Source organism: Dendropsophus ebraccatus, chromosome 6 (genome assembly GCF_027789765.1).
Source record: "Dendropsophus ebraccatus isolate aDenEbr1 chromosome 6, aDenEbr1.pat, whole genome shotgun sequence".
Classification (NCBI taxonomy): domain Eukaryota; kingdom Metazoa; phylum Chordata; class Amphibia; order Anura; family Hylidae; genus Dendropsophus; species Dendropsophus ebraccatus.
In genome coordinates this window covers 147,078,515-147,105,139 of record NC_091459.1, presented here as the reverse complement: position 1 = coordinate 147,105,139, position 26,625 = coordinate 147,078,515, and the positions used below count along the sequence as shown (strand labels likewise).

Genomic DNA, 26,625 nt, shown 5'->3' with positions numbered 1-26,625 from the left:
TGCTACACACTGCTGTATACTCCTCTCTGCTACACACTGCTGTATACTCCTCTCTGCTTCACACTGCTGTATACTCCTCTCTGCTACACACTGCTGTACACTCCACTCTGCTACACACTGCTGTATACTCCTCTCTGCTACACACTGCTGTATACTCCTCTCTGCTACACACTGCTGTATACTCCTCTCTGCTACACACTGCTGTATACTCCTCTCTGCTACACACTGCTGTATACTCCACTCTGCTACACACTGCTGTACACTCCACTCTGCTACACACACTGCTGTATACTGCTCTCTGCTACACACTGCTGTATACTCCTCTCTTCTACACACTGCTGTATACTCCTCTCTGCTACACACTGCTGTATACTCCTCTCTGCTACACACTGCTGTATACTCCTCTCTGCTACACACTGCTGCACACTCCACTCTGCTACACACTGCTGTATACTTCTCTCTGCTACACACTGCTGTATACTCCTCTCTGCTACACACTGCTGTATACTCCTCTCTGCTACACACTGCTGTATACTCCTCTCTGCTACACACTGCTGTATACTTCTCTCTGCTACACACTGCTGTATACTCCTCTCTGCTACACACTGCTGTATACTCCTCTCTGCTACACACACTACTGTATACTGCTCTCCTGAGCGGTCATAGTATCATGCCATCAGCCCCTGTGTTTGTTACAGGGGCTCCAAAAGAGAGAGGGGGTCTGAGACGGTGGGCCGGGAGCTTACACCCTGGCTATGCTGTAATCCCAAAGCCGGGGGAGTGAGAATCAGAGGCAGAATGTAACAAAGATCCACAAAGTGGTGTAGCGGTGTGGTCCAGCCCCATAATGGACGCCCCAACTTAGCATTAGAGACCCCATTACACCCTGTAAAGCTTGTGCAGATGTCTGGTGGTCCTCGCCATCACACACCAGGGACAGGGACAATAGGACACACATCACACAGCCAGGGACGGTGGGACCCGCCGCACTATCACACAGCCAGGGACGCTGGGACCTGCCGCACTATCACACGGCCAGGGACGCTGGGACCTGCCGCACTATCACACGGCCAGGGACGCTGGGACCTGCCGCACTATCACACAGCCAGGGACGGTGGGACCTGCCGCACTATCACACAGCCAGGGACGGTAGGACCTGCCGCACTATCACACAGCCAGGGACGGTGGGACCTGCCGCACTATCACACAGCCAGGGACGCTGGGACCTGCCGCACTATCACACGGCCAGGGACGGTGGGACCTGCCGCACTATCACACAGCCAGGGACGGTGGGACCTGCCGCACTATCACACAGCCAGGGACGGTGGGACCTGCCGCACTATCACACAGCCAGGGACAATGGGACCTGCCGCACTATCACACAGCCAGGGACGCTGGGACCTGCCGCACTATCACACAGCCAGGGACGGTGGGATCTGCCGCACTATCACACAGCCAGGGACGCTGGGACCTGCCGCACTATCACACAGCCAGGGACGGTGGAGAGAATCTGGAATGTTTGCTCCATAATGGCTGTGAAGGCCTCATCATTCCCACACATTCCCCGCAGTCCCATCTGTTCACACTCAGCTACATGGCTGCCAGTGTACGGACACACATGGCTGCCAGTGTACGGACACAGCGCATCCTGTTGTGTAACATTAGATTATTACACACAGGAGACGTATTATAGGAGCTACAGGAGATTACTGCTGGTCCACGATATATCATAAATAGATTTATTTCCTTTGTATACTGTATATACCAACCAGTGTGTGTATATATATATATATATATATATATATATATATATATATACAGTGGTGCCTTGGATTACAAGCAGAATTAGTTCCGGGACGGCGCTTGTAATCCAAATCCTCTCTTACACTAAAGCAAATAAATATTTAGAATTCTGAATAACATGTAAAACAGATGAAACAAACACTCAGAAACAGCAGAATCTGTGATATTATAAGTTACTGTACAGTAATGGAGAGGATGGGAAACACAAGGGCGGACAGAGACTGCAGGGAGCAGGAAGGAATGAGCAGGACAGATGTGGGCACATACATGCAGCGCTCTCTGTCCGGGGAGAGAGGGGTTACAGCTATGGAGAGATTACCTCCACAGTCCTGTCCCCTGATGTAAGCCCCAGCCTGAAGTGGATCTGCTATGATTTGGAAGGTGAGGGAGACTTCCTGGGTCAGAGTACAGGGCTGTAGACCCCGCTATACAGACCATGCCCCTCCCCCTCCCTCTCCCAACCAGTACAGGCAGATCTTACACCAAAGCAATGCTCTCAAGTCACAATTTTGAAAAACTTTCAGCTCTTAAACCAAAACGCTCTTAAACCAAGGTGCCACTGTGTATGTATATATATATATATATATATATATATATATATATATATATATATATATATATATATATATACACACAGTCTGGGAGCTCAGTATACAGTATATATACAGTCATGGCCAAAAGTTTTGAGAATGACACAAATCTTCTATTTTCCCATGATCCTCTTCCCTCTGGTTTTTCTGTGTGTTTGTCAGATGTTTTTATCACATACAGAAATATAATTGCAATCATATTATGAGTAACAGAAGCTTATACTGACAGGTAGACTGAGTTACTGCAGCAAGTCTATAATATTTGCAGTGTTGCGGCTTCTTCTTCAGGACCTCTGCAATTCTCCCCGGCTGCTCTCATACAACTTCTGGACCAAATCCTGACTGATAGCCGTCCATTCTTGCACAATTTTGTCAGAATTTGTTGGTTTTTGTTTGTCCATCCGTCTCCTGATGATTGACCACAAGTTCTCAATGGGATTAAGATCTGGGGAGTTTCCAGGCCATGGACCCAAAATCTCTCTGTTTTGTTCCCTGAGCCATTTAGTTATCACCTTTGCTTTATGGTAAGGTGCTCCATCATGCTGGAAAAGGCATTGTTGATGGCCAAACTGCTCTTGGACGGTTGGGAGAAGTTGCTCTTGGAGGACATTTTGGTACTATTCTTTATTCATGGCCGTGTTTTTAGGCAAGACTGTGAGAGAGCCGATTCCCTTGGCTGAGAAGCAACCCCACACATGAATGGTTTCAGGATGCCGGTTACAGTTGGCATGAGACTAGACTGGTGGTAGCGCTCACCTCGTCTTCTCCCAATAAGCTGTTTTCCAGATGCCCCAAACAATCGGAAAGGGAATTCATCAGAGACAATGACTTTCCCCCAGTCCTCAGCAGTCCACTCCCTGGACCTTTCCCCCAGTCCTCAGCAGTCCACTCCCTGGACCTTCTGCAGAATATCAGTCTGTCCCTGATGTTTTTTTCTGGAGAGAAGTGGCTTCTTTGCTGCCTTCCCTGAGACCAGCCAAACTTCACTGCATTGAGCGCTTTCATTAGCAGCCGGCAGTGTTGTCGTGTGGCCGGTCTCCCTGAGATCAGTGATCTGTTTCTCTTATGGCTCTACTAGGCATTGCTCCCACCTAGCCAGAATCCTGCTCCACACTGATGAGGGGCAACACCCCGAAACAGCTGCATGTGGATGGTTACCCGGCCTTGGTTTATACCTTGTCATTACACTGACTTATAGGAACACTTAATATGGTGGATTTGGTGGTTTCCTAACAGGAGCTGCCCCTTGGCTGGGTCCTTCCCGGAGGGATATCTGGCTAATCCTGTGTTTTGAGACTCTTCAACGAGGCTCCACGGACTCCTCTTTTGCATATTCATGTTCCCTGAGACCAGGCCTTGCTGCAGGAGTCTCCGCAGTCTCACAGTGCACAGTGCAGATGCCCTCACACCTGCCTGCTGCCATTCCTGAGCAAGCTCTGCACTGCTGGTAGCCCCATCCTGCAGCTGAGACACTTTTAAGAGACAGTCCTGGCTCTTGCTGGTCTTTCTTGGGCGCCCTGGAGCCTTTTTGACAACAATGGAACCTCTCTCCTTGAAGTTCTTGATGATGCGATAGATTGTTGACTGAGGTGCAATCTTTCTAGCTGCGATACTCTTCCCTGTTAGGCCATTTTTGTGCAGTGCAATGATGACTGCACGTGTATCTTTAGAGATAACCATGGTTAACAGAAGAGAAACAATGATGCCAAGCACCAGCCTCCTTTTAAAGTGTCCAGTGGTGTCATTCTTACTTAATCATGACAGATTGATCTCCAGCCCTGTCCTCATCAACACCCACACCTGTGTTACTGGAGCAATCACTGAAAGATGTCAGCTGCTCCTTGTAAGGCAGGGCTGCAATGATGGTGAAATGTGTTTTTAAGGGATAAAGTTCATTTCCTAGGTAAATATTGACTGTGCAAGTAATTGCTGATAAGCTGATCCCTCTTTATAACACTCTGGAGTATATGCAAATTGCCATTTTAAAAACTGAAGCAGTAGACTTTATAAAAATTAATATTTGTATCATTCTCAAAACTTTTGGCCATGACTGTTTATAGGAGCAGTATTATAGTAGTTATATCCCTGTATATAGGAGCAGTATTATAGTAGTATATTCCTGTATATAGGAGCAGTATTATAGTAGTTATATCCCTGTATATAGGAGCAGTATTATAGTAGTTATATTCCTGTATATAGGAGCAGTACTATAGTAGTTATATCCCTGTATATAGGAGCAGTATTATAGTAGTATATTCCTGTATATAGGAGCAGTATTATAGTAGTTATATCCCTGTATATAGGAGCAGTATTATAGTAGTTATATTCCTGTATATAGGAGCAGTACTATAGTAGTTATATTCCTGTATATAGGGGCAGTATTATAGTAGTTATATCCCTGTATATAGGAGCAGTATTATAGTAGTATATTCCTGTATATAGGAGCAGTATTATAGTAGTTATATTCCTGTATATAGGAGCAGTATTATAGTAGTTATATTCCTGTATATAGGGGCAGTATTATAGTAGTTATATCCCTGTATATAGGAGCAGTATTATAGTAGTTATATCCCTGTATATAGGAGCAGTATTATAGTAGTTATATCCCTGTATATAGGAGCAGTATTATAGTAGTTATATTCCTGTATATAGGAGCAGTATTATAGTAGTTATATTCTTGTATATAGGGGCAGTATAATAGTAGTATATTACTGTATATAGGAGCAGTATTATAGTAGTATATTCCTGTATATAGGAGCAGTATTATAGTAGTTATATCCCTGTATATAGGAGCAGTATTATAGTAGTTATATCCCTGTATATAGGAGCAGTATTATAGTAGTTATATCCCTGTATATAGGGGCAGTATTATAGTAGTATATTCTTGTATATAGGGAGCAGTATTATAGTAGTATATCCCTGTATATAGGAGCAGTATTATAGTAGTTATATTCCTGTATATAGGAGCAGTATTATAGTAGTTATATTCCTGTATATAGGAGCAGTATTATAGTAGTTATATTCCTGTATATAGGAGCAGTATTATAGTAGTTATATTCTTGTATATATAGGGGGCAGTATTATAGTAGTTATATTCTTGTATATATAGGGGGCAGTATTATAGTAGTTATATTCCTGTATATAGGGGCAGTATTATAGTAGTTATATTCCTGTATATAGGAGCAGTATTATAGTAGTTATATTCTTGTATATAGGGCTAAGTAACATTGTAGATGTCTGTACATATGGGCCTTGTATTTTATAGCACGTTTATCACGGTCGCCTCCTGTCTCAGTGATGACGATATCGTCTGTGACTTTCTCATTTTCTGGATTTGATGATACAACACTCTGGAATGAGACATTATTCGGTAATCTTCCTGATATTGAGCTGTAATAATGGAGTGAAGGCGAGAGCTGTGACCTCTGTCATTGTCAGCCTCTCGTCCATTAGTGGTTGGATCGGTTCCAGCCATCCACCCTCCCTCCCCTACGATGTGACTGGCTCTTGAGGAGATGGTCATCCGCTCCTCCGCACTCCATGATACTGTCCCCCGGCACATCTTACATCTGCTCCTATGAGTGGACATTGAATTATTCACTTAATCCTGCGATCTGCGGCCATTGTGACGGAGGACTTGGCATTAAACCTATTTATACACAACATTCTATAAGTGAGGAGGTTATGATGTCAGTGGATGGATCTGATGGAGGCGGATTGTAATATGCTTATAATAGACTACTGCTCCTTATCATACAGTGGGAATCACTCCTGGAGGCGGCTGTGCCGGAAGTTTCCTGTATATTACATACACAAAGCCCAGCAGCATCACGCTTCCCAATGTCTCCTCTATAAATGGAAACTTCTACAACTTTCTAATAAACTTTCTGTCTCAATTTCTACCTGTTTTCAATGTTAGTGAATGGGAACAATGTAAAGTCTGTGGTCCAGGCTGTAGAGCTCACAGAGCATTGTCTATAGACAGGACTAGCTATGTACAATGTATCAGTCTGGGGTCCTGTAGAGCTCACAGAGCGTTGTCTATAGACAGGACTAGCTATGTACAATGTATCAGTCTGGGGTCCAGGCTGTAGAGCTCACAGAGCATTGTCTATAGACAGGACTAGCTATGTACAATGTATGTGGAGTCCAGGCTGTAGAGCTCACAGAGTATTGTCTATAGACAGGACTAGCTATGTACAATGTATCATCTGGAGTCCAGGCTGAAGGGCTCAAAGAGCATTGCTTATAGACAGGACTAGCTATGTACAATGTATCAGTCTGGGGTCCTGTAGAGCTCACAGACAGTGGCGCCGCAATGATGAGGCGACCTGAGTCGTCTGCCTCAGGCGGCGCCACCAGCTGTTATCATGGGGGCGGCATTCAGTGGCGTAGCTACCACGGTCGCAGCGGTCGCCGCGACCGGGCCGCTACTGTACTGCCACTGTACCGCTCCCATCCCACTCCTTCTTGTGACCGCAAGCAATGTTTTGCCTGCGATCACAAGAGGAGGCTGGGACGGCCCCCGGCTGACTTGCGGGGCTGGGAGCAACTTGAGGGCAAAAAAAACAGGTCTCGCGAAGCTCCGCCCCCTCCGCTGGAAGCCCCGCCCCCAGCCGTGGTAAGCCCGCCAGCGCGCGTGACAAGACGACTAGAGGAACCATTCAGGTGAGTAAAGATTTTTTTGTTTTAAAGGGCATGATGGGGGGTGTAGTGGTATGGTGGTGGAACAAGAGGATGATGGGGGTGTAGTGGTATGGTGGTGAAACAAGAGGATGATGGGGGGTGTAGTGGTATGGTGGTGAAACAAGAGGATGATGGGGGGTGTAGTGGTATGATGGTGGAACAAGAGTATGATGGGGGGGTGTAGTGGTATGGTGGTGGAACAAGAGGATGATGGGGGTGTAGTGGTATGATGGTGGAACAAGAGTATGATGGGGGGGTGTAGTGGTATGGTGGTGGAACAAGAGGATGATGGGGGTGTAGTGGTATGATGATGGAACAAGAGGATGATGGGGGGTATAGTGGTATGGTGGTGGAACAAGAGGATGAGGGGGGGTGTAGTGGTATGATGATGGAACAAGAGGATGATGGGGGGTATAGTGGTATGGTGGTGGAACAAGAGGATGATGGGGGTGTAGTGGTATGATGATGGAACAAGAGGATGATGGGGGGTATAGTGGTATGGTAGTGGAACAAGAGAATGAGGGGGGGTGTAGTGGTGTGGTGGTGGAACAAGAGGATGATGGGGGGTATAGTGGTATGGTGGTGGAACAAGAGGATGATGGGGGTGTAGTGGTATGGTGGTGGAACAAGAGGATGATGGGGGGTGTAGTGGTATGGTGGTGGAACAAGAGGATGATGGGGGGTATAGTGGTATGATGATGGAACAAGAGGATGATGGGGGGTGTAGTGGTATGATGATGATGATGATGATGGAACAAGAGGATGATGGGGGGTGTAGTGGTATGATGGTGGAACAAGAGGATGATGGGGGGTGTAGTGGTATGATGATGATGGAACAAGAGGATGATGGGGGGTGTAGTGGTATGATGATGATGATGGAACAAGAGGATGATGGGGGGTGTAGTGGTATGATGGAACAAGAGGATGATGGGGGGTGTAGTGGTTTGATGATGATGAAACAAGAGGATGATGGGGGTGTAGTGGTATGATGGAACAAGAGGATGATAGGGGTGTAGTGGTATGATGGAACAAGAGGATGATGGGGGGTGTAGTGGTATGATGATGGAACAAGAGATTGATGGGGGTGTAGTGGTATGATGAAGGAACAAGAGGATGATGGGGGGTGTAGTGGTATGATGATGATGGGGATGTAGTGGTAAGATGATGGAACAAGAGGATGATGGGGGTGTAGTGGTATGATGATGATGGAACAAGAGGATGATGGGGGTGTAGTGGTATGATGATGAAACATGAGGATGATGGGGGGGTGTAGTGGTATGATGATGGAACAAGAGGATGATGGGGGTGTAGTGGTATGATGATGAGGGTGTAGTGGTATGATGATTAAGGAACAAGAGGATGATGAAGGGTGTAGTGGTATGATGATTAAGGAACAAGAGGATGATGAAGGGTGTAGTGGTATGATGATTAAGGAACAAGAGGATGATGAAGGGTGTAGTGGTATGATGATGAAAGGGCAGGAGGATGAAGGGGGTGGTAGTATTATGATGGAGGTGTTTGAAGTATGATTATGAAAGGGCAGGAGGATGAAAGGGGTAGTAGTATGATGATGGAGGGGCAGGAGGATGAAAGGGGTAGTAGTATGGTGATAAAGGGGCAGGAGGAGGGGACAACATGGGGGCATCTGTAAGGGGGATAAAATGGGGGGCCATCTATATGGGGGATAACATGGGGGGCATCTATAAGAGGGACAACACAGGGGGCCATCTATAAGGGGGAAACATTGGGGGCCATCTATAAGGTGGACTACATGGGGGGTGTATACAATAGGGCATGCACAGAGGGGGGCATGTACTTTAAGGGGGGTCACATAGTGTCAGGGCTACCTACTAAATGAGGGTGTAAAGGGGACAGTACAGATGTGCAGTTTTTAGAGAGATGATGGTGTCAGTGTGAGGAGCCTAATATGTCTGTCTGGCAGATTCTGTGGATTCGTGGCCCAGAGAAGTCCTCAAAATCGCCCACAACAGATGGAGAAGATGAAAAGGGAAAAACTCCGATCAGAGAAGACGTCCCCTGTGAGTCACTTGATATAACTGCACTGTAATGTATATGGTGTATAGATCCTGTGTACAGTGCGTCCACCTCTATATGACTGTATGAAGTGATATTGGTCTATGTACAGAGGATTATATTCAGTAGCAGCGGTGGTGTTAGTCAGTATGAGGTGGTATTATTTGTTACTTGTTATCTGGTACTGTATTTTATTGGATTTAGTATACTGGATTTGGTCAGTAACAATATGGTGGTGATGGTTGTGGTGTGGCGGTAATATTTCCCCTTGTGTACTGGTAATATTGGCAATATTGGTCTCAGTAAACAGGATTTGTTTAGTAACAGTATGGCGGTGATAATATTTCCTGTATACTGGTATTATTGGTAATATCAGTCTTGTACCATGTATCAGAGACCCCCGCGCCCGGACAGCATCTGTAATTAGATGCTGGGAGCGGGGGAGACTGTATTCATAAGCGCCGCGGTGTAATGAATCAGCCACGCGGTGCTGTTACTACAGCGCGGCGCTTATGAATACAGTCTCCCCTGCTCCCAGCATCTAATTACAGATGCTGTCCGGGCGCGGGGGTCTCCGGTACCGACATTCCACGGAACGTGGGAATGCAGCCTTTAGTCCCCCGGCTGATGTGTGGCTGCCGGAGGTGTCCCATCCTGTCTCCGGCAGCGCGCGCATCAGAGAGCTCCCTGTGCACTGGAAGTCACAGCCACAGGCGCACGGGGAGCTCTCTGATGCGCGCGCTGCCGGGGACAGGACGGGACACCCCGGGCAGCCGCACATCAGCCGGGACCAGACCAGAGAGGCTCGACGGGGGAACGGATGGCAGGTGAGTTGTGTGCTATTTTTTGTTTTTGTTTCAGGGGGGGGGACCATATATAAGGGAGAGGGAAGAGGGGGACCATCTATAAGGGAGGGGGAGAGGGGGACCATCTATAAGGGGGGGGGGGAGAGGGGGACCATCTATAAGGGGGGGGGGGAGAGGGGGACCATCTATAAGGGGGGGGGGAGAGGGGGACCATCTATAAGGGAGAGGGGACCATCTATAAGGGGGGGAAGAGGGGGTCCATCTATAAGGGGGGAAGAGGGGGTCCATCTCCTAAAAGATCAGCACCCTCCTCTCCTGACATCCTCTGTGCTGCTGGGACTTCTCCTATAGGATTAGCTCCTGACATCCTTTGTGCAGCAAGGGACCAAACATTATGTTTGTTGGGGACAGCAGTTGGGGGGGGGGGGGGCAGTAGTGGATTATAATGTGGGCGGATTGACCGGGGGGGGGGGGGGGGGGGGCGTCATCCTATAGTTCGCCTCGGGCAGCAGAGAGGCTAGAATCACCCCTGCTCACAGAGCGTTGTCTATAGACAGGACTAGCTATGTACAATGTATCAGTCTGGGGTCCAGGCTGTAGAGCTCACAGAGCATTGTCTATAGCAGTGATTTTTCAACCTCTTTTGAGCCGCGGCACACTTTTTATACTTAAAAAATCCCGGGGCACACCACCAACCAAAAAGGCACTAAAACAGTACACATTATACATATAGTTAATAATATAGATTCTAAATGCATTTATACTCACTCAGTGTGAAACCTGGGCCTGTTTTCTTCTCCCCCCTGTGCTTCTCTCCACCATACTTCTCTCCACCATACTTCTCTCCCCTGCTTCTCTCCACCATACTTCTCTCCCCTGCTTCTCTCCCCCATGCTTCTCTTCCCCCTGCTTCTCTCCACCAAACTTCTCTCCCCCCTGCTTATCTCCGCTGTTTCTCTCCCCCATCCCCAGGTTTCTCTCCCCCATTGTTTTCTCCTGTTTCACAGGGGCACCATAGTTTGGGGAACTTTCCCCACGGCACACTGGTTGAAAATTACTGCTGTAGAGCTCACAGAGCATTGTCTATAGACAGGACTAGCTATGTACAATGTATGTGGAGTACAGGCTGTAGAGCTCACAGAGCATTGTCTATGGACAGGACTAGCGATGTACAATGTATCTGGGGTCCAGGCTGTAGAGCTCACAGAGCATTGTCTATAGACAGGACTAGCTATGTACACTGTATCTGGGGTCCAGGCTTTAGAGCTCACAGAGCATTGTCTATAGACAGGACTAGCGATGTACAATGTATCTGGGGTCCAGGCTGTAGAGCTCACAGAGCATTGTCTATAGACAGGACTAGTGATGTACAATGTATCTGGGGTCCAGGCTGTAGAGCTCACAGAGCATTGTCTATAGACAGGACTAGCTATGTACAATGTATCATCTGGATTCCAGGCTGTAGAGCTCACAGAGCATTGTCTATAGACAGGACTAGCTGTGTACAATGTATCAGTCTGGATTCTAGGCTGTAGAGCTCACAGAGCATTGTCTATAGACAGGACTAGCTATGTACAATTTATCTGGAGTCCGGGCTGTAGAGCTCACAGAGCATTGTCTATAGACAGGACTAGCTATGTACAATGTATCTGGGGTCCAGGCTGTAGAGCTCACAGAGCATTGTCTATAGACAGGACTAGCGATGTACAATGTATCTGGGGTCCAGGCTGTAGAGCTCACAGAGCATTGTCTATAGACAGGACTAGCTGTGTACAATGTATCAGTCTGGGGTCCAGGCTGTAGAGCTCACAGAGCATTGTCTATAGACAGGACTAGCTATGTACAATGTATCTGGGGTCCAGGCTGTAGAGCTCACAGAGCATTGTCTATAGACAGGACTAGCTATGTACAATGTATCATCTGGATTCTAGGCTGTAGAGCTCACAGAGCATTGTCTATAGACAGGACTAGCTATGTACAATGTATCTGGAGTCCGGGCTGTAGAGCTCACAGAGCATTGTCTATAGACAGGACTAGCTATGTACAATGTATCTGGAGTCCGGGCTGTAGAGCTCACAGAGCATTGTCTAAACTTTTTAAAAGTGCAGAACACAGCGTAAATGCACCATAAAGCTGGATTTACTGTGCACCTGGGCATATGCAAAGATTTGGTACATTTTTTGTATTTCTACTCTCAATCCACTTCTGGGGCCCCTGCTGACCGGGTTGGCACTAGGGGCCGCCAGTGATGATATAGGATCTATATATATATATATATATATATATATATAGTGAGGATCTGCAGTTATACTAGTAGGGTGTGTACAGAGCTGACCTCCTATATGATCCAGGCCCTGGCAGCCATTACACCACATCCTGCTCTGCCTGTGCGCCATCCATTGTATACATAGTGCTCTGTGCGTCTCCTGTGTCCTATGTTCCTGTAGTACATGTAGAGCTCGGCTCCCCATCAGCGGGCCATGAATTATAGATGATAATGCACTGCACAGATACGCTGCAGCTATTATTATAGCCAATGATAGCGCTCGTATGTCTGTCTGTCCCTGGGGACCCCAGGTCTGGGCTGGGAAAATATGAAGCTTCAGGCCATAAACCTGTGCGGAGAGACTGAACAGGGAGGGGGTGTCAGTTCTGCAGCAGCTGAGCCCAGTCCTCTGACTATAGCAGACGTCAGCCGCTCCTGTATTATAGGCACAGTCCATTCTGCTGGTCTCCTGATATATACAGAGGAAGGGGCTACGGGTGATGGAACCCGGGAACAGAGGCCCCCATTATCACACACATACACACCTGTACCTCACAGAGCATTGTCTACACTGGATACAATTGTATCACTTCTCAGCTGAGAGCAGGACTAGCCATGCACCTGGAGTCCAGGCTGAAGAGCTCACAGAGCATTGTCTATGGACAGGACTAGCTATGTACAATGTATTTGGAGTCCAGGCTGAAGAGCTCACAGAGCATTGTCTATGGACAGGACTAGCTATGAATAATGAATCAGTCTGGAGCCCAGGCTGTAAAGCTCACAGAGCATTGTCTATAGACAGGACTAGCTATGTACAATGTATCAGTCTGGGGTGCAGGCTGTAGAGCTCACAGAGCATTGTCTATAGACAGGACTAGCTATGTACAATGTATCTGGAGTGCGGGCTGTAGAGCTCACAGAGCATTGTCTATAAACAGGACTAGCTATGTACAATGTATCAGTCTGGAGTCCAGGCTGTAGAGCTCACAGAGCATTGTCTATAGACAGGACTAGCTATGTACAATGCATCAGTCTGGGGTCCAGGCTGTAGAGCTCACAGAGCATTGTCTATAGACAGGACTAGCTATGTACAATGTATCAGTCTGGGGTCCAGGCTGTAGAGCTCACAGAGCATTGTCTATAGACAGGGCTAGCTATGTACAATGTATCAGTCTGGGGTCCTGTAGAGCTCACAGAGCATTGCCTATAGACAGGACTAGCTGTGTATAATGTATCATTCTGAGGTGCATGTGCGGTTTAGCTCACCGAGCATTGTCAAGACTGGATGCAATTGTATGACCTCGGTTGTAGACAGGTGCGACACAGTATAAATCTTTATATATTGATAACGCAGAGAAGAAATGTCCTTCTAATTGACTCTTCTGTATTTTTGTTGAGACACAGGCGATGGAGAGCAAACTTCTCATTGGTGGAAAGACCATTATGGACCATACCAACGAGCAGCAGAAGATGCTGGAGATCAAGAGACAGGAGATCGCCGAACAGGTGAGACAAGGACAACGTCCACGGCTGATGTTTAATCCACACAGAAGACATTGCTATAGGTGATACGGTTAGTAGGAGGGACCCCAACGTCTCAGGGTCCTAATGCGTAAAACATCCATGTGAAGTTCTCCTCTCTCACAGTGGGAAGTCCCAGCACTTACACTACTATCTCATCATTACCACCCTAGTAAGAGAGTAAATTACTAATACATGTAATATCATTGGAAATAGTTCCCCTCTCACAGCAGAAAGTCCTGGCATTTCGAGAGCGTCATGTTTATTATTATAAAGTGTGTAAAGGGCTGCTATCTCAGTATGTTACCCCCTATCCATGGCTGGGACCCTCACCAATGCATAAGATGGAGGTGAAATGTTTCCCAACAAACTGACGGTCCACGGCCTGAGCTGCATTCATTGTCTATGGAGCTCGCAAACATTGCTGACCCCACTGCTCAGCATGATGTAACCTAAGCGGTGGATGGGGATAACATTCTGAGATGGGAATATGACTACATAGATGCCCGCACTCCTATTACACAGGACGATTATCTTGCGGAAAATCATTATATTGTTTGAATTTAAACGATAATTATCAGGTGTGAATGAAGGCAATGATCAAAAATGGTTTGTGTGTCGTTGATCGCATCTTTTGGGCTGATTGTTAATCATTGGCTGTAATTCCACATTCGTTCGCTAATTGTTCAGTGTAATGCCATTGTTTGTTCATTTGGTGGGATCAGATGGAGTAACCAATCACAGTAACGATTGTAACTAACTACCATCATTTGCGATCATTGATCATTAATCGTTAAAAACCGCTTTGTATAATAAGACCCTTACACGTAAGTCATGTGAATTTATCAGTGGCAGAAGGTTTGGCCCACAGTCAGGGGTGTTACTATAGGGCAGGGATGGGAAACCCTTGGCCCTCCAGCTGTTGCAAAACTACAATTCCCATCATGCCCGGACTGCCGAAGCTTTATCTTCGGCTGTCCGGGCATGATGGGTATTGTAGTTTTGCAACAGCTGGAGGGCCAAAGGTTCCCCATACCTGCTGTAGGGGGTCACAATTCCTGTTGATGGGGGGGGGGGGGGCCGTTTGGCTTCATCAGTTCAGCTTTGCTAATCTTTTATATGTATGGGGATTCTAGAAAAGATGATGTTCATCAAACAGTTACTGAAAATCCATCTCCAGAAGAAGAAAAAAAATCTAAGGGGAATCACACCCTGTTGTAGTGGGAAATCCAAGCATCACGTCTTTCAGAAGCTCCGAGGCATGTATCCATAGCCTGTGTACTGTATATAAAGCTGGGAAAATATTCACTAATGCTACTATATCCCAATTCTTATCGAGTTGGTAATTACGATACCTAAAAGGCTCTCATTGCCATCTTGGTAGAAGGCCAACACCTGACTCCATCCCAATGTGGAGTCACTGCTGCCAACAAATTACTGTGTCCAAAAAGCAAATGACTTTCTTTTGTTTCAGGCTGGAAGATGGGGATTAAGATTTAGAAGTCTATTATAATATTATTATTAGCCATTGACAAATTATCTTCCACTTCCCAGAAACGCCGGGAACGTGAGATTCAGCAACAAGTGCTCCTGAGAGATGAGGAAACGGTGGAGCTGAGAGGGACATACACGTCTCTACAACAAGAGGTCGAGATGAAGACCAAGAAACTGAAAAAGGTGACACATAACTCTTGAAAGCCATGACGAAGATCCACCTTGTGTAATTCGGGTAATCTGGAATTAGGACATTTATGTTCTATGTTCTTCCTCCAGCTCTATGCCAAGTTACAGGCTGTGAAGGGAGAGATCCAGGACCAGCACGACGAGTATGTACGGGTGAGGCAGGACCTAGAGCAGGCCCAAAATGAGCAGACGCGGGAACTGAAGTACAAGTGAGTCTACAGGGTGTCATACACACGTCTAACCTACTTCTGCTTTAAATTGTAGAGCTTTCCTTTAAGAGAACGTCTTAGAACCTAACTTGCCTTCTTTCTATTGCTTTATCACCAGGTATCTGATCATCGAAAATTTTATTCCTCCAGAAGAAAAGAACAAGATCATGAACCGGCTCTACTACGATGCAGAAGAGGACCAGTGGAAATTTCAGCCTCTAGTTCCCCCAGGAAAGTAAGTTTCCTCAATATCCCTCCAGTAGATCTAAGACCATCAGAGAATATTACTGCATCATAGAGGCCAGACACAGCGTAGGGGTATGGTTCTCTAACTCCTCTTAGAACCAACTTGACGTCACCCACAGGAACCACTTTTCCTAGAACTTTGGTTAGGATTGAGGAACGTAGCTGGCAACGGGTAACTCTAGCTTATGAGATATATGGTTGTTATAAGTAACAGTCTATAAACTCTTGACTTGAACCTAGAACTTGGTTCCAATTCACTTTTCAGCATGGGTGGAACTACCAGGGAAACTAAGTAAATCAGTATTGTTCCTCTCTCGCAGTAGAAGTCCCAGCAGTTCTCAAGCAGCCAGTTATTACACGTCTAGCTGTTGACTAAGTCCTCCATCCTCATAAAATCAAATAAAGTACTAATGCATGAAATACGTATGAGAATCAGCCCCCCCTCTTGCCGCTGGAAGTCCCAGCGTTTTCTCAAACAAAAGGAAATGTGGTTACAGTATCGGGAGTGAGGTGTAAAGATTGTTGGATGATGGTGATCAAGCACAGCTGGGTTAGTTAGGCAAGTGATGCTGATGGGTAATGCTGATGTAGCAGAGCTTATTATGAGCTACAGAGGGGAAGAGGAGGAGTCAAAACAATTGAGAGCTATATATACGATTTTATGTATGTGCTTGGATCACCATACGGTTCCAGCAATGCTTTACATGTTAAAATGAGACAAACGTGATGATAACCTAGTTCAAAGCTAACATGATATGGGCCTTTCCACAGTGGAAGTGGAGGTGGAAGCACAATGAAGAGACGTCCATCATCGGCCGTAGGGTACAAAAGGCCCATCAGCCAGTATGCCCGGGTTGCCATGGTGATGGGCTACCATCCGAGGTATCGGGTAAGTAACCTCATTCAATCAGTAGTTTCTATACAATCCTTTCCATGTTGACTTTTAAACTTCTCCAGGGGGCAGAGATTGAGTTCACTTCTGTATTGTTTGGAATAGGTAGATTAGTAGTGGTGGTGTTCTTCTAGTTGGACAAGTACCAGAGTGATATTTGTACTTGATAGTTACAGTAAATTCTGTCTTGATTCCCCAGGCTGAAAACATCATGTTTCTTGAGTTGGACTTGACTCCACCCACTGTCTTTGAGATGGACTTTTCCAAGGATCGAGCAGAACAGGACCCACGGGCTCTTCACCTTGAGAGATTGATTCGTCTTGATAGTCTTTTGGAGCGTCCAGCTGCCGCTCGGGTCAGGAAGTCCAGGTCTTGGTGAGTAAATCTTTCTTTGGATTTCACACCCAGCCTATTTTATATATACTGTACATTACACTATATCAGGGGTATACACCATGTGGCCCCCAAATATTGGGCACAGACATGAAAAACAAATGCTGTTGTTAGAGGGCAGGTCTATTTACTATTCTCTTCCTGGCACTGTTATGGGGACAATATGCGGTTATCAGCTATATAGTGGTCACTGTGTGGCTAGCACTAATATGAGGGCCATTGTGCGGTTGTCTAGCGTGGCATAGCTTGCATTATTATATGGGGGAATAGATGGCTGGCACAGTTATGGTGGACACAGTGTATCTGGCACTATTCAGGTGAAGCACTGTGTGGGTGGTACTTATATAGGGGTTTATTATGTGACTTACACTGTTATAAAAGGCACTGTGTGGCTTGAACAGTTATGATGGAGGAATTTGTCCCATTCCGAGTGGCACTGTTTTGGAGGGCAGTTTGTGGCTGGCACATTGAGAAGCACTGTGTGGTTGATACTGTTATAGAGGGCAGCTAGCACCATTGAGGCATGCTTAGAAGGTCTGCACTAGTCACATGTAAAATGAATAAGCAGAGGACGCCCATTTTTTCGATAGGTGGGACCCAGAAGTCACAACTACTAGGATTCTTTTCCCTATGAACTAAAACTAATTCCTCTATTTCCAGGTGTCAACAGCCAAAGCCCTTGCCGTCTTCGACCACCCATATCTCCTTGTCATCGAGTAGCCAGCGGCGCCCGCTCTCTCCCACTCATGAGTGATGCTCAGCACCTTCCTTGAAAGCTCTACCCACGCACATTACCCTGTATGCCAGGCTTTGCTTCCAACAGACGGAGAAGAGGATTTGGGTTTTTAACCCCTTGTTGATCCTTTGCTTAAATGTGCCTGGAGATAAGACCTCAGTGGTGGAAGACGTGAAGACTACTTTTTTCTTTTAATTTAAGAGATTAACATATTTATTTAATTTATTAACCTGTAAACGGTCCGCACTGCTGGATTCCGACACTGTCACCTTACAACCAATTCTCGGAAACAGATTTTGATGGATCCACAAGCTTGTAAAAACAAGGAAACTCATGACAGCCTCCCGAGGGTTGGTTCTCTTGATGTTTGAAGGACATACCAATGATGACTCAGTATGGACTTACTCTGCAAATCCAGCAGCTAGGCAACTGTTTATATTTCACTGATCTAGAACGATTCTCAGCACTGTCCTTCCTCAGATAGTTTGTGTATCGAAGCACACACGGCTCTTCTCTTGCTTACAAATCCTTACAAACTCTGCAGCTCACACGTGAAAACGCCAGTGCCTTATCTCAAAGGCTTCTTTTCTCCACCACTCGTGACATTGGCCTTCAGGTACAAGGATTCAGAGTTGAGGGTTGAACGGGTGGCACTCCCCGTGGGTAGGTCTATATCTTCAGCACCGTGGAGAGTTACCATTTTCGAAATGTCATAAGTCATGCTCGGTCTTTGTTCGACCAACTGGAATGTTGCCAATGCCTGTTTTTGCCATGTTGCTTCCTCTTTCGTGACTCACCACCTTAGTTTTTTGGGAGTTCAGGAGGACAATGACGTCTACATATTGCAGTTGAAAAGCATTCATCTTTCACAAGGAACAGGACTGTGCTGGGGCATCCTGACATCTTTCAGTGAATCGGTGTAACTGAGAAATGCTGTGTTTATGGAGGAGCAGGGGGGGGCAGCATCTCCCACCAGAACACAATGTTCGGTGTACATCTATAACGGTCTAGTAAGCAGCATGGAGTAAACAAGCTGTATGCACATTTAAAGCAGAAATGATGAAACAACTTTATCCTTTTTTTTATTACTTGAAGTTGATGTTTTTTATGCAATTAGCAAGGTTTAACCACTATACAAAAAGTTCCTTTGGTGTGATGGGTAGATAGGTTCCCATGTCCCATTCCTAAACAAAGATATTGCCAGGACTTACACAAAAGGTGAAAATCCTACAATGATCTTGAATTTCGTGTACAATATTGTGCAATAATCTCTTTCTATGCAGTCACAAAAAAATCTACAACATTGAGTAAACTGAAGACCTACAGCATGCCTGGTCATCATTCAAAATATCTGTACGAGTTTTATCTGCACCACAGTCATATACTGAGTAGCTACAATATACAGGGGTCAGTAAGGACCCCATATACTCAGCGTCAGTCTATGACTCTGCTTTGGCTTTTGTTTTCAAATGTCTCCTCTATATCTCTTGTTCAGCTAAGTGTCTCACTGCAGGGCTTTGATATCTGTATTTACAGAACCTACTGTATATCATCGATAGCGGTACCTTCCTTCATCTCATAAACACAATCTCCAACTAGGCACTGGACTGACTGATCTAGAAGGCGACATGACTGGCCATCATTCAGAATATCTGTACGAGTTGTATCTGTTCCAAAGCACATACAGTGTAGCTACAGGTTATAGGGGTCAATGAGGACCCCACAGCAGTTCCTGTTCATTGTCTTTGAACAGATCATCCTAGATCATCATTACTCACCCTCACTCCATTACTCTGCTTGGGTTCTTACTTTGAAATGTCTCCTCCATATCTCTTGTTCAGCTATGTATCTGCATTGGGCACTTTGTGTACTTATAGAACCTATATCATTGATAGAGGTACATTCCTTCATCTCAGACACAATTCGTAGCTAGACACTGGACTGATAGAGCTATAAGAAGACATGACCAACCATCATTTAGAATATCTGCACAAGTTGTATCTGTTCCAAAGCACATACAGAGTAGCTACAAGTTATAGGGGTCAGTGAGGACTTCACAGCAGTTCCTGTTCACTGTCTATGAACAGATCATCCTAGATCATCATTACTCACCCTACTGTGCTTTGGCTCTTACTTTTAGATGTCTCCTCTGTATCTCCATGTCTTGTTCAGCTAAGTGTCTGCATTGTGCACTTTGTTTGCCAGCAGGGCTTAGATACATGTATTTTTAGCACACTTATCATACAAAGCCACACGCTGCTCCACTCCATGGACACAATCCCTTAGCGAGACAGTGGACTGGCAGATCCATATGAAGACACATCTAGTTTTTGCCAGACTCGTCTGGGTTTTCACTACAGTAATTGACAAAGCAGCTCCAATTTATAGAGGTCAGTGAGGACCCCTTAGCGGTTCCTGTTCATCGAGTATGAATATTTCTATAGGATTTATTATTACTCAGCCTTACTCACTTACCTCGCTTTGGCTCATTTTCCAGAGTCTCCTTTTTATCTCTTCTTCAGCCAAACGTCTGCATTGAGCACTTTTCATATATACATATTTATAACACCCTTACCATCCATAGCCACACGCTGCTCCATCACTTAGATACAAACTCCAGTTAGAAAAGGGACTAACAGATCCATACACAGGAAGAGATTATAATCTTCTCCATAGCGCTCTGGTTTTCATGGAGGGGTGTTGTCTGCATAAATCCTCATGCCCTTGCCTTCTACTGCTATGATGCGGCACTTTAGTCTGATATATCTCATTATTACATGACGAGGAGAACAATTCCCAAGCACAAGCAATACTTTTTTTCCAACTTTTTAAAGATGGACCAACTATTGATATAACTAAATGCAGCTTAGAGGTGGGGAACTTAACAACAACTTAACAACTTAAGTGGGGAACTTAACAACATAATGAATAGCTGACTCGTTGGCTGCCACTGGGATGAAGCATAACCTTTTATTATGTATCTTGTCCTGATCTCATCACAGGGCGTTTGGGTGAGATTCAGTGGTCCTGATGCAAGAGATCATCAAGGTGCCCTTCATGTCTCATGCCTCTAAGAGTTTTGGTAGAGGTCTACCTGGACACCCAGGATTTGCTACCCTGGATCTGCACCACTGCACTGACCCCATGTGGTGAGGCAGGATTTTGTATGTGGAGGCAACAGTCCCTTGGCAATATTGTGGTTTTCTGAATCAATGCTGCATGACCCGTCTCTTCTAATCATATGACCCTCAAAGTGAAAACCATGTCATGCTTTCCAAGTTGTAGGAAGAAGCCACTTCATGTTGAACAACACTAGGAAGATGTATATAGACTATTGATGAATATGTATATGCAGTGTGCTGGTAACAATATAGAACAATATGCATCATTGAGACACTGGACAAAAATATGGTCCAACCTCAGAGTGGGACCCAATGAAGTTCTGGCTATAAACAGCGACATTTCTTTGAGGGGAACTTTAGACCGAATATAATATTGAGTAACATTAATTCATCTTATCATTCCAGTCATATCCAGAGCTGCATTAACGATTCTGCCATTCCTCAGCACTTTCCTGACCAACACATCCCTAACAGCTTAGCCAAGATCCTGGCCCCTAATGTAGAACATGCTCAGTAAATAAAGGTAGAGGACTACAGTGAGATGTAGATTGCAGAACTGTGAATGCAGCTCTGGATGGGACTTGAGAATACAACATAGTGTTATCCAAAATCATTGGAGGTCGTGAATATCTCCTCCATGCTAAGAAGAAAAAAGTTTTGAAAGTGTTGGTTGGCTGAGATGGTTCTAGCTTAGACACCTCCACATCAGAAATTTTTTATCTAGGGTTTCCTCAAGTTTAATGTTTGCATTCCTTTGGACTTCAATCGATATTGCACGGTATTACAAGGTGGTCATCCACATTTGCCCATCGGTCAGGGGCAAGCATTGACCTCTCACTCTTATAGAGCACTGTGTTCCCTCTTCATTCCTGTACCACAAAGTTGTCACACACAGAAAGGAACCATGACCCAAGCTGTATGTGACCCTTCATATCCACAGCATTGATAACACAACAGAGCCCATACATATGCCCAGTATATAATGTGTCATTTGGGGTATAAGCTTCTGGTCACACCCGATTAAGGGGTAAGGCAATTTTACAGTTTAAGGTTCTATAGAGACCCCCCTTCTATACCAGAAACAGGCAACTGGTTACCAGTCCTCACATCATATCGGTGCACTACTATCTACTCCATAATGATCTTCTCATGACTAAGACACTATCACAAATTCATATACAACATCCCCCACAATACACTCCAGCAAACCCATACTCATCCTCATGGACCGTCCATAGACAAGAGACTGAAGCCTACCAGATTGGATGACCTGACTTTTTCCAGGGAACTCTTCACATGCCCGCGGTCCAATCTGGCCCATTACGATAAATAAATGGAACGTCTTGGTTGACATACTTGAGATGTTCTTGGGCTCCTTGGCTGACCATGAAAATGTAGGTGGCGCTATTAAGATGAACTTTATGGCCAACGTTCTTCTGGGCCAAGTTGTAGGACCTGAAAAAGATCATGGGGCAAAAAGAAAGAGAACTGTTGAATCTTGAAGGCGCCGACCGTCCATGAGGGGCAGACGTCTCTCTAAAGTCTATGGCCATGGTAAGATTTCTGGTTGTATATAAGTGGCCGGGGCCCCAGCACTGGGATTGTTGTTAGTGTTGACCTAGATAAGTGCAATATGTGAGTGTTTCCCGGGATGTGTGGACACCAGTTACACTTAGTTGAGTGTTTGGCACCCTCTTATCAATTCCCTGATTGTTGTTTCTAGATAGACTGAGAAAGTAACCGGACGTGTATGGTGGTATACAGCAATGTCACTATATATATATATGAGTACTGTATACAAGACATATACATATATAGATATATATTATATATACATACGGTGGGGAGGGGGGAGACCTTCCCTGCTTTTGGCTTTTGATTGACAGCTGTCATATTTGCTTGACCTAACACAGCGGCGCGCCGGACAGCGCGCCCTCCACATGATCAATAAAGAAATGATAAACGTTGTACTCCGCTGTCCTGCGTGTTTTGTATGGTGCGTCATTTCTTACTCATGGGTATATAACATTTACATAATCTGACGCATTTCGGGCTATACAGTTCTCATCCACAGATTCAGATTCAAAGATATATAGATCACTATAAACATGCAGATGCATTTCGAGTGATGTATCGAGTGAAAGTAGTAGTATGACATAGCTGTATCTACCTATATGTTTCGAGCACATATGCAGTTCATGAGTTTATGAGAATTTTTTTATAATTTAGATCCCTATATAAACATATGCCAAAAATTTTTAGGCTATGCTGTTCTTATACATGAGGCTCTTAGGATCACATATGTAGGTCATCATGGCTATGCTATTCGTATACACCTTTGGGCCTTATCAAACATATGTAGACGTGTTTCAAGCCATTAAAAGAGAAGTTCGGCCAGACCAGGGAGCGGCTGGGGACCCGGGAACTGGAGCGGCAGTATGCGGCCACCAGTGCTGGAGCAGGGGAGGTAAGAGCACATTACTCCTTTACACAGTGCTCTCTGCTGCCACCTCTGTCCATGTCAGGAACTGTCCAGAGCAGGAGAGGTTTTCTATGGGGATTTGCTGCTGCTCTGGACAGTTCCTGACATGGACAGAAGTGGCAGCAGAGAGCACTGTGTCAGACTGGAGAGAATACACCACTTTCTGCAGGACATACAGCAGCTGATAAGTACTGGAAGACTGGAAATTTTTAAATAGAAGTAAAGGACAAATTTGTATAACTTTCTGAAACCAGTTGATTAGATATAAAAATATTTTTTCTGGAGTACTCCTTTTAATGTAGATCACTATATATGTGTGTAGACGCATTTCAAGCTATGCAGTTTTGATAGATAAAATTTAGTTTGAGGACTCTAAACATACGTGGAGGCGTTTTGAGGTGTGCAATTCTTATAGATAAAACCTATTTCTATCACTATAGACACGTGGACGCATCCTGTGTGATGAGCTTTATACTTATACAGTATTTTATAGGCCGTAATAGACGTAGATCATAAAGTGATGTGTTATGGTCTCCACCAATATGAAAGCCAACGCGTTTCCTATAATAACTGTAGTCCGCATCTCCCCATACAAACCTCCTGACTATATAAAGGTCACAGCAGAGGTCACATCCAGCATACACCCTTATAATACATTAAGGCTAATGGGTTACTCCTAGCAATTAACAAAAACCATTAATGACGACTACTACAAGTGTCTTTCCAGGGATGCGGTCTCCATGGTAACAGTATCCAAGGATCGGCGCGGCGGCTGGTACCCGGGGGAGTCACGGCTCAGCTGCTGCATTAGATCCGCGCCGTGTTTCTAGATGACATTAATAGCTGCAGGATCGGCCAGCCGTGAAATAGTGGCCGCTACAGCCAACAAGGGGTTAATCCCTGAGCCTTCATCCATCATCATCAACAAGCCCAATGCTGCGCAGTGACAACGAAGCGCACACAGTCAGGACACCCAGCAGACAAGGGGTTAATCCCTGAGCCTTCATCCATCATCATCAACAAGCCCAACCCTGCGCAGTACACCCAGCAGACAAGGAGTTAATGTGTGCCCCCTATAGCAGTGTCAGTGCCCCCTGTAGCTGTATTATGTAAACTATGTAACTAGATCTCCTCTAGCACAGGATCTGCTCTATACAGCACAGGATCTCATATAGATCTACTATATACAGCACAGGATCTCATCTAGATCTACTATATACAGCACAGGATCTCATCTAGATCTGCTATATACAGCACAGGATCTTCTCTAGATCTACTATATACAGCACAGGATCTCATCTAGATCTGCTATATACAGCACGGGATCTCATCTAGATCTGCTATATACAGCACAGATCTCATCTAGATCTGCTATATACAGCACAGGATCTAATCTAGATCTGCTATATACAGCACATGATCTACTCTAGATCTGCTATATACAGCACAGGATCTTCTCTAGATCTGCTATATACAGCACAGGATCTCATCTAGATCTGCTATATACAGCTAAGGAGCTTCTCTAGATCTGCTATATACAGCACAGGATCTAATCTAGATCTACTATATACAACACAGGATCTCATCTAGATCTGCTATATACAGCACAAGATCTAATCTAGATCTACTATATACAACACAGGATCTCATCTAGATCTGCTATATACAGCACAGGATCTCATCTAGATCTGCTATATACAGCACAGGGTCTTCTCTAGATCTGCTATATACAGCACAGGATCTCATCTAGATCTGCTATATACAGCTAAGCAGCTTCTCTAGATCTGCTATATACAGCACAGGATCTCATCTAGATCTACTATATACAGCACATGATCTAATCTAGATCTGCTATATACAGCACAGGATCTCATCTAGATCTGCTATATACAGCACAGGATCTCATCTAGATCTGCTATATACAGCACATGATGTCATCTAGATCTGCTATATACAGCTAAGGAGCTTCTCTAGATCTACTATATACAGCACAAGATCTAATCTAGATCTACTATATACAACACAGGATCTCATCTAGATCTGCTATATACAGCTAAGGAGCTTCTCTAGATCTGCTATATACAGCACATGATCTCATCTAGATGTGCTATATACAGCACATGATCTAATCTAGATCTGCTATATACAGCACAGGATCTCATCTAGATCTGCTATATACAGCACATGATCTCATCTAGATCTGCTATATACAGCTAAGGAGCTTCTCTAGATCTGCTATATACAGCACATGATCTAATCTAGATCTACTATATACAGCACAGGATCTCATCTAGATCTGCTATATACAGCACAGGATCTCATCTAGATCTGCTATATACAGCTAAGGAGCTTCTCTAGATCTGCTATATACAGCACATGATCTCATCTAGATGTGCTATATACAGCACAGGATCTCATCTAGATCTGCTATATACAGCACATGATCTAATCTAGATCTGCTATATACAGCACAGGATCTCATCTAGATCTGCTATATACAGCACATGATCTCATCTAGATCTGCTATATACAGCACAGGATCTCATCTAGATCTGCTATATACAGCACAGGATCTCATCTAGATCTGCTATATACAGCACAGGAAAATCAATTATATAGAGCAAAAGATCTCATCTAGATCAGCTACATCCTCTGGATGTCTAATAGACAGTACAGGGTCAGGGTCTCTAATAGACAGTACAGGGTCAGGGTCTCTAATACACAGTACAGGGTCTCTAATACACAGTACAGGGTCAGGGTCTCTAATAGACAGTACAGGGTCAGGGTCTCTAATACACAGTACAGGGTCAGGGTCTCTAATACACAGTACAGGGTCTCTAATACACAGCACAGGGTCAGGATCTCTAATACACAGTACAGGGTCTCTAATACACAGTACAGGGTCAGGATCTCTAATACACAGTACAGGGTCAGGATCTCTAATACACAGTACAGGGTAAGGGTCTCTAATACACAGTACAAGGTCTCTAACACACAGTACAGGGTCTCTAATACACAGTACAGGGTCAGGATCTCTAATACACAGTACAGGGTCAGGATCTCTAATACACAGTACAGGGTCAGGATCTCTAATACACAGTACAGGGTCAGGGTCTCTAATACACAGTACAGGGTCTCTAATACACAGTACAGGGT

The 26,625-nt window shown here is 45.0% G+C and overlaps 1 protein-coding gene across 1 annotated transcript in view; it reads left to right on the top strand.

Moving 5' to 3' along the window:
- The window catches only part of KIF3C (kinesin family member 3C), a 43,230-nt gene extending 20,343 nt beyond the window's left edge, over window positions 1-22,887 (top strand). Inside the window, exons 2-8 of the mRNA XM_069973204.1 lie at window positions 13,590-13,691; window positions 15,261-15,383; window positions 15,480-15,598; window positions 15,717-15,833; window positions 16,616-16,733; window positions 16,936-17,111; window positions 17,790-22,887. Coding sequence (XP_069829305.1) covers window positions 13,590-13,691; window positions 15,261-15,383; window positions 15,480-15,598; window positions 15,717-15,833; window positions 16,616-16,733; window positions 16,936-17,111; window positions 17,790-17,883 — 849 coding nt within the window. The 3' untranslated portion in view covers window positions 17,884-22,887. The remainder of the gene's footprint in view (window positions 1-13,589; window positions 13,692-15,260; window positions 15,384-15,479; window positions 15,599-15,716; window positions 15,834-16,615; window positions 16,734-16,935; window positions 17,112-17,789) is intronic.
- Window positions 22,888-26,625: the final 3,738 nt, after the last annotated feature.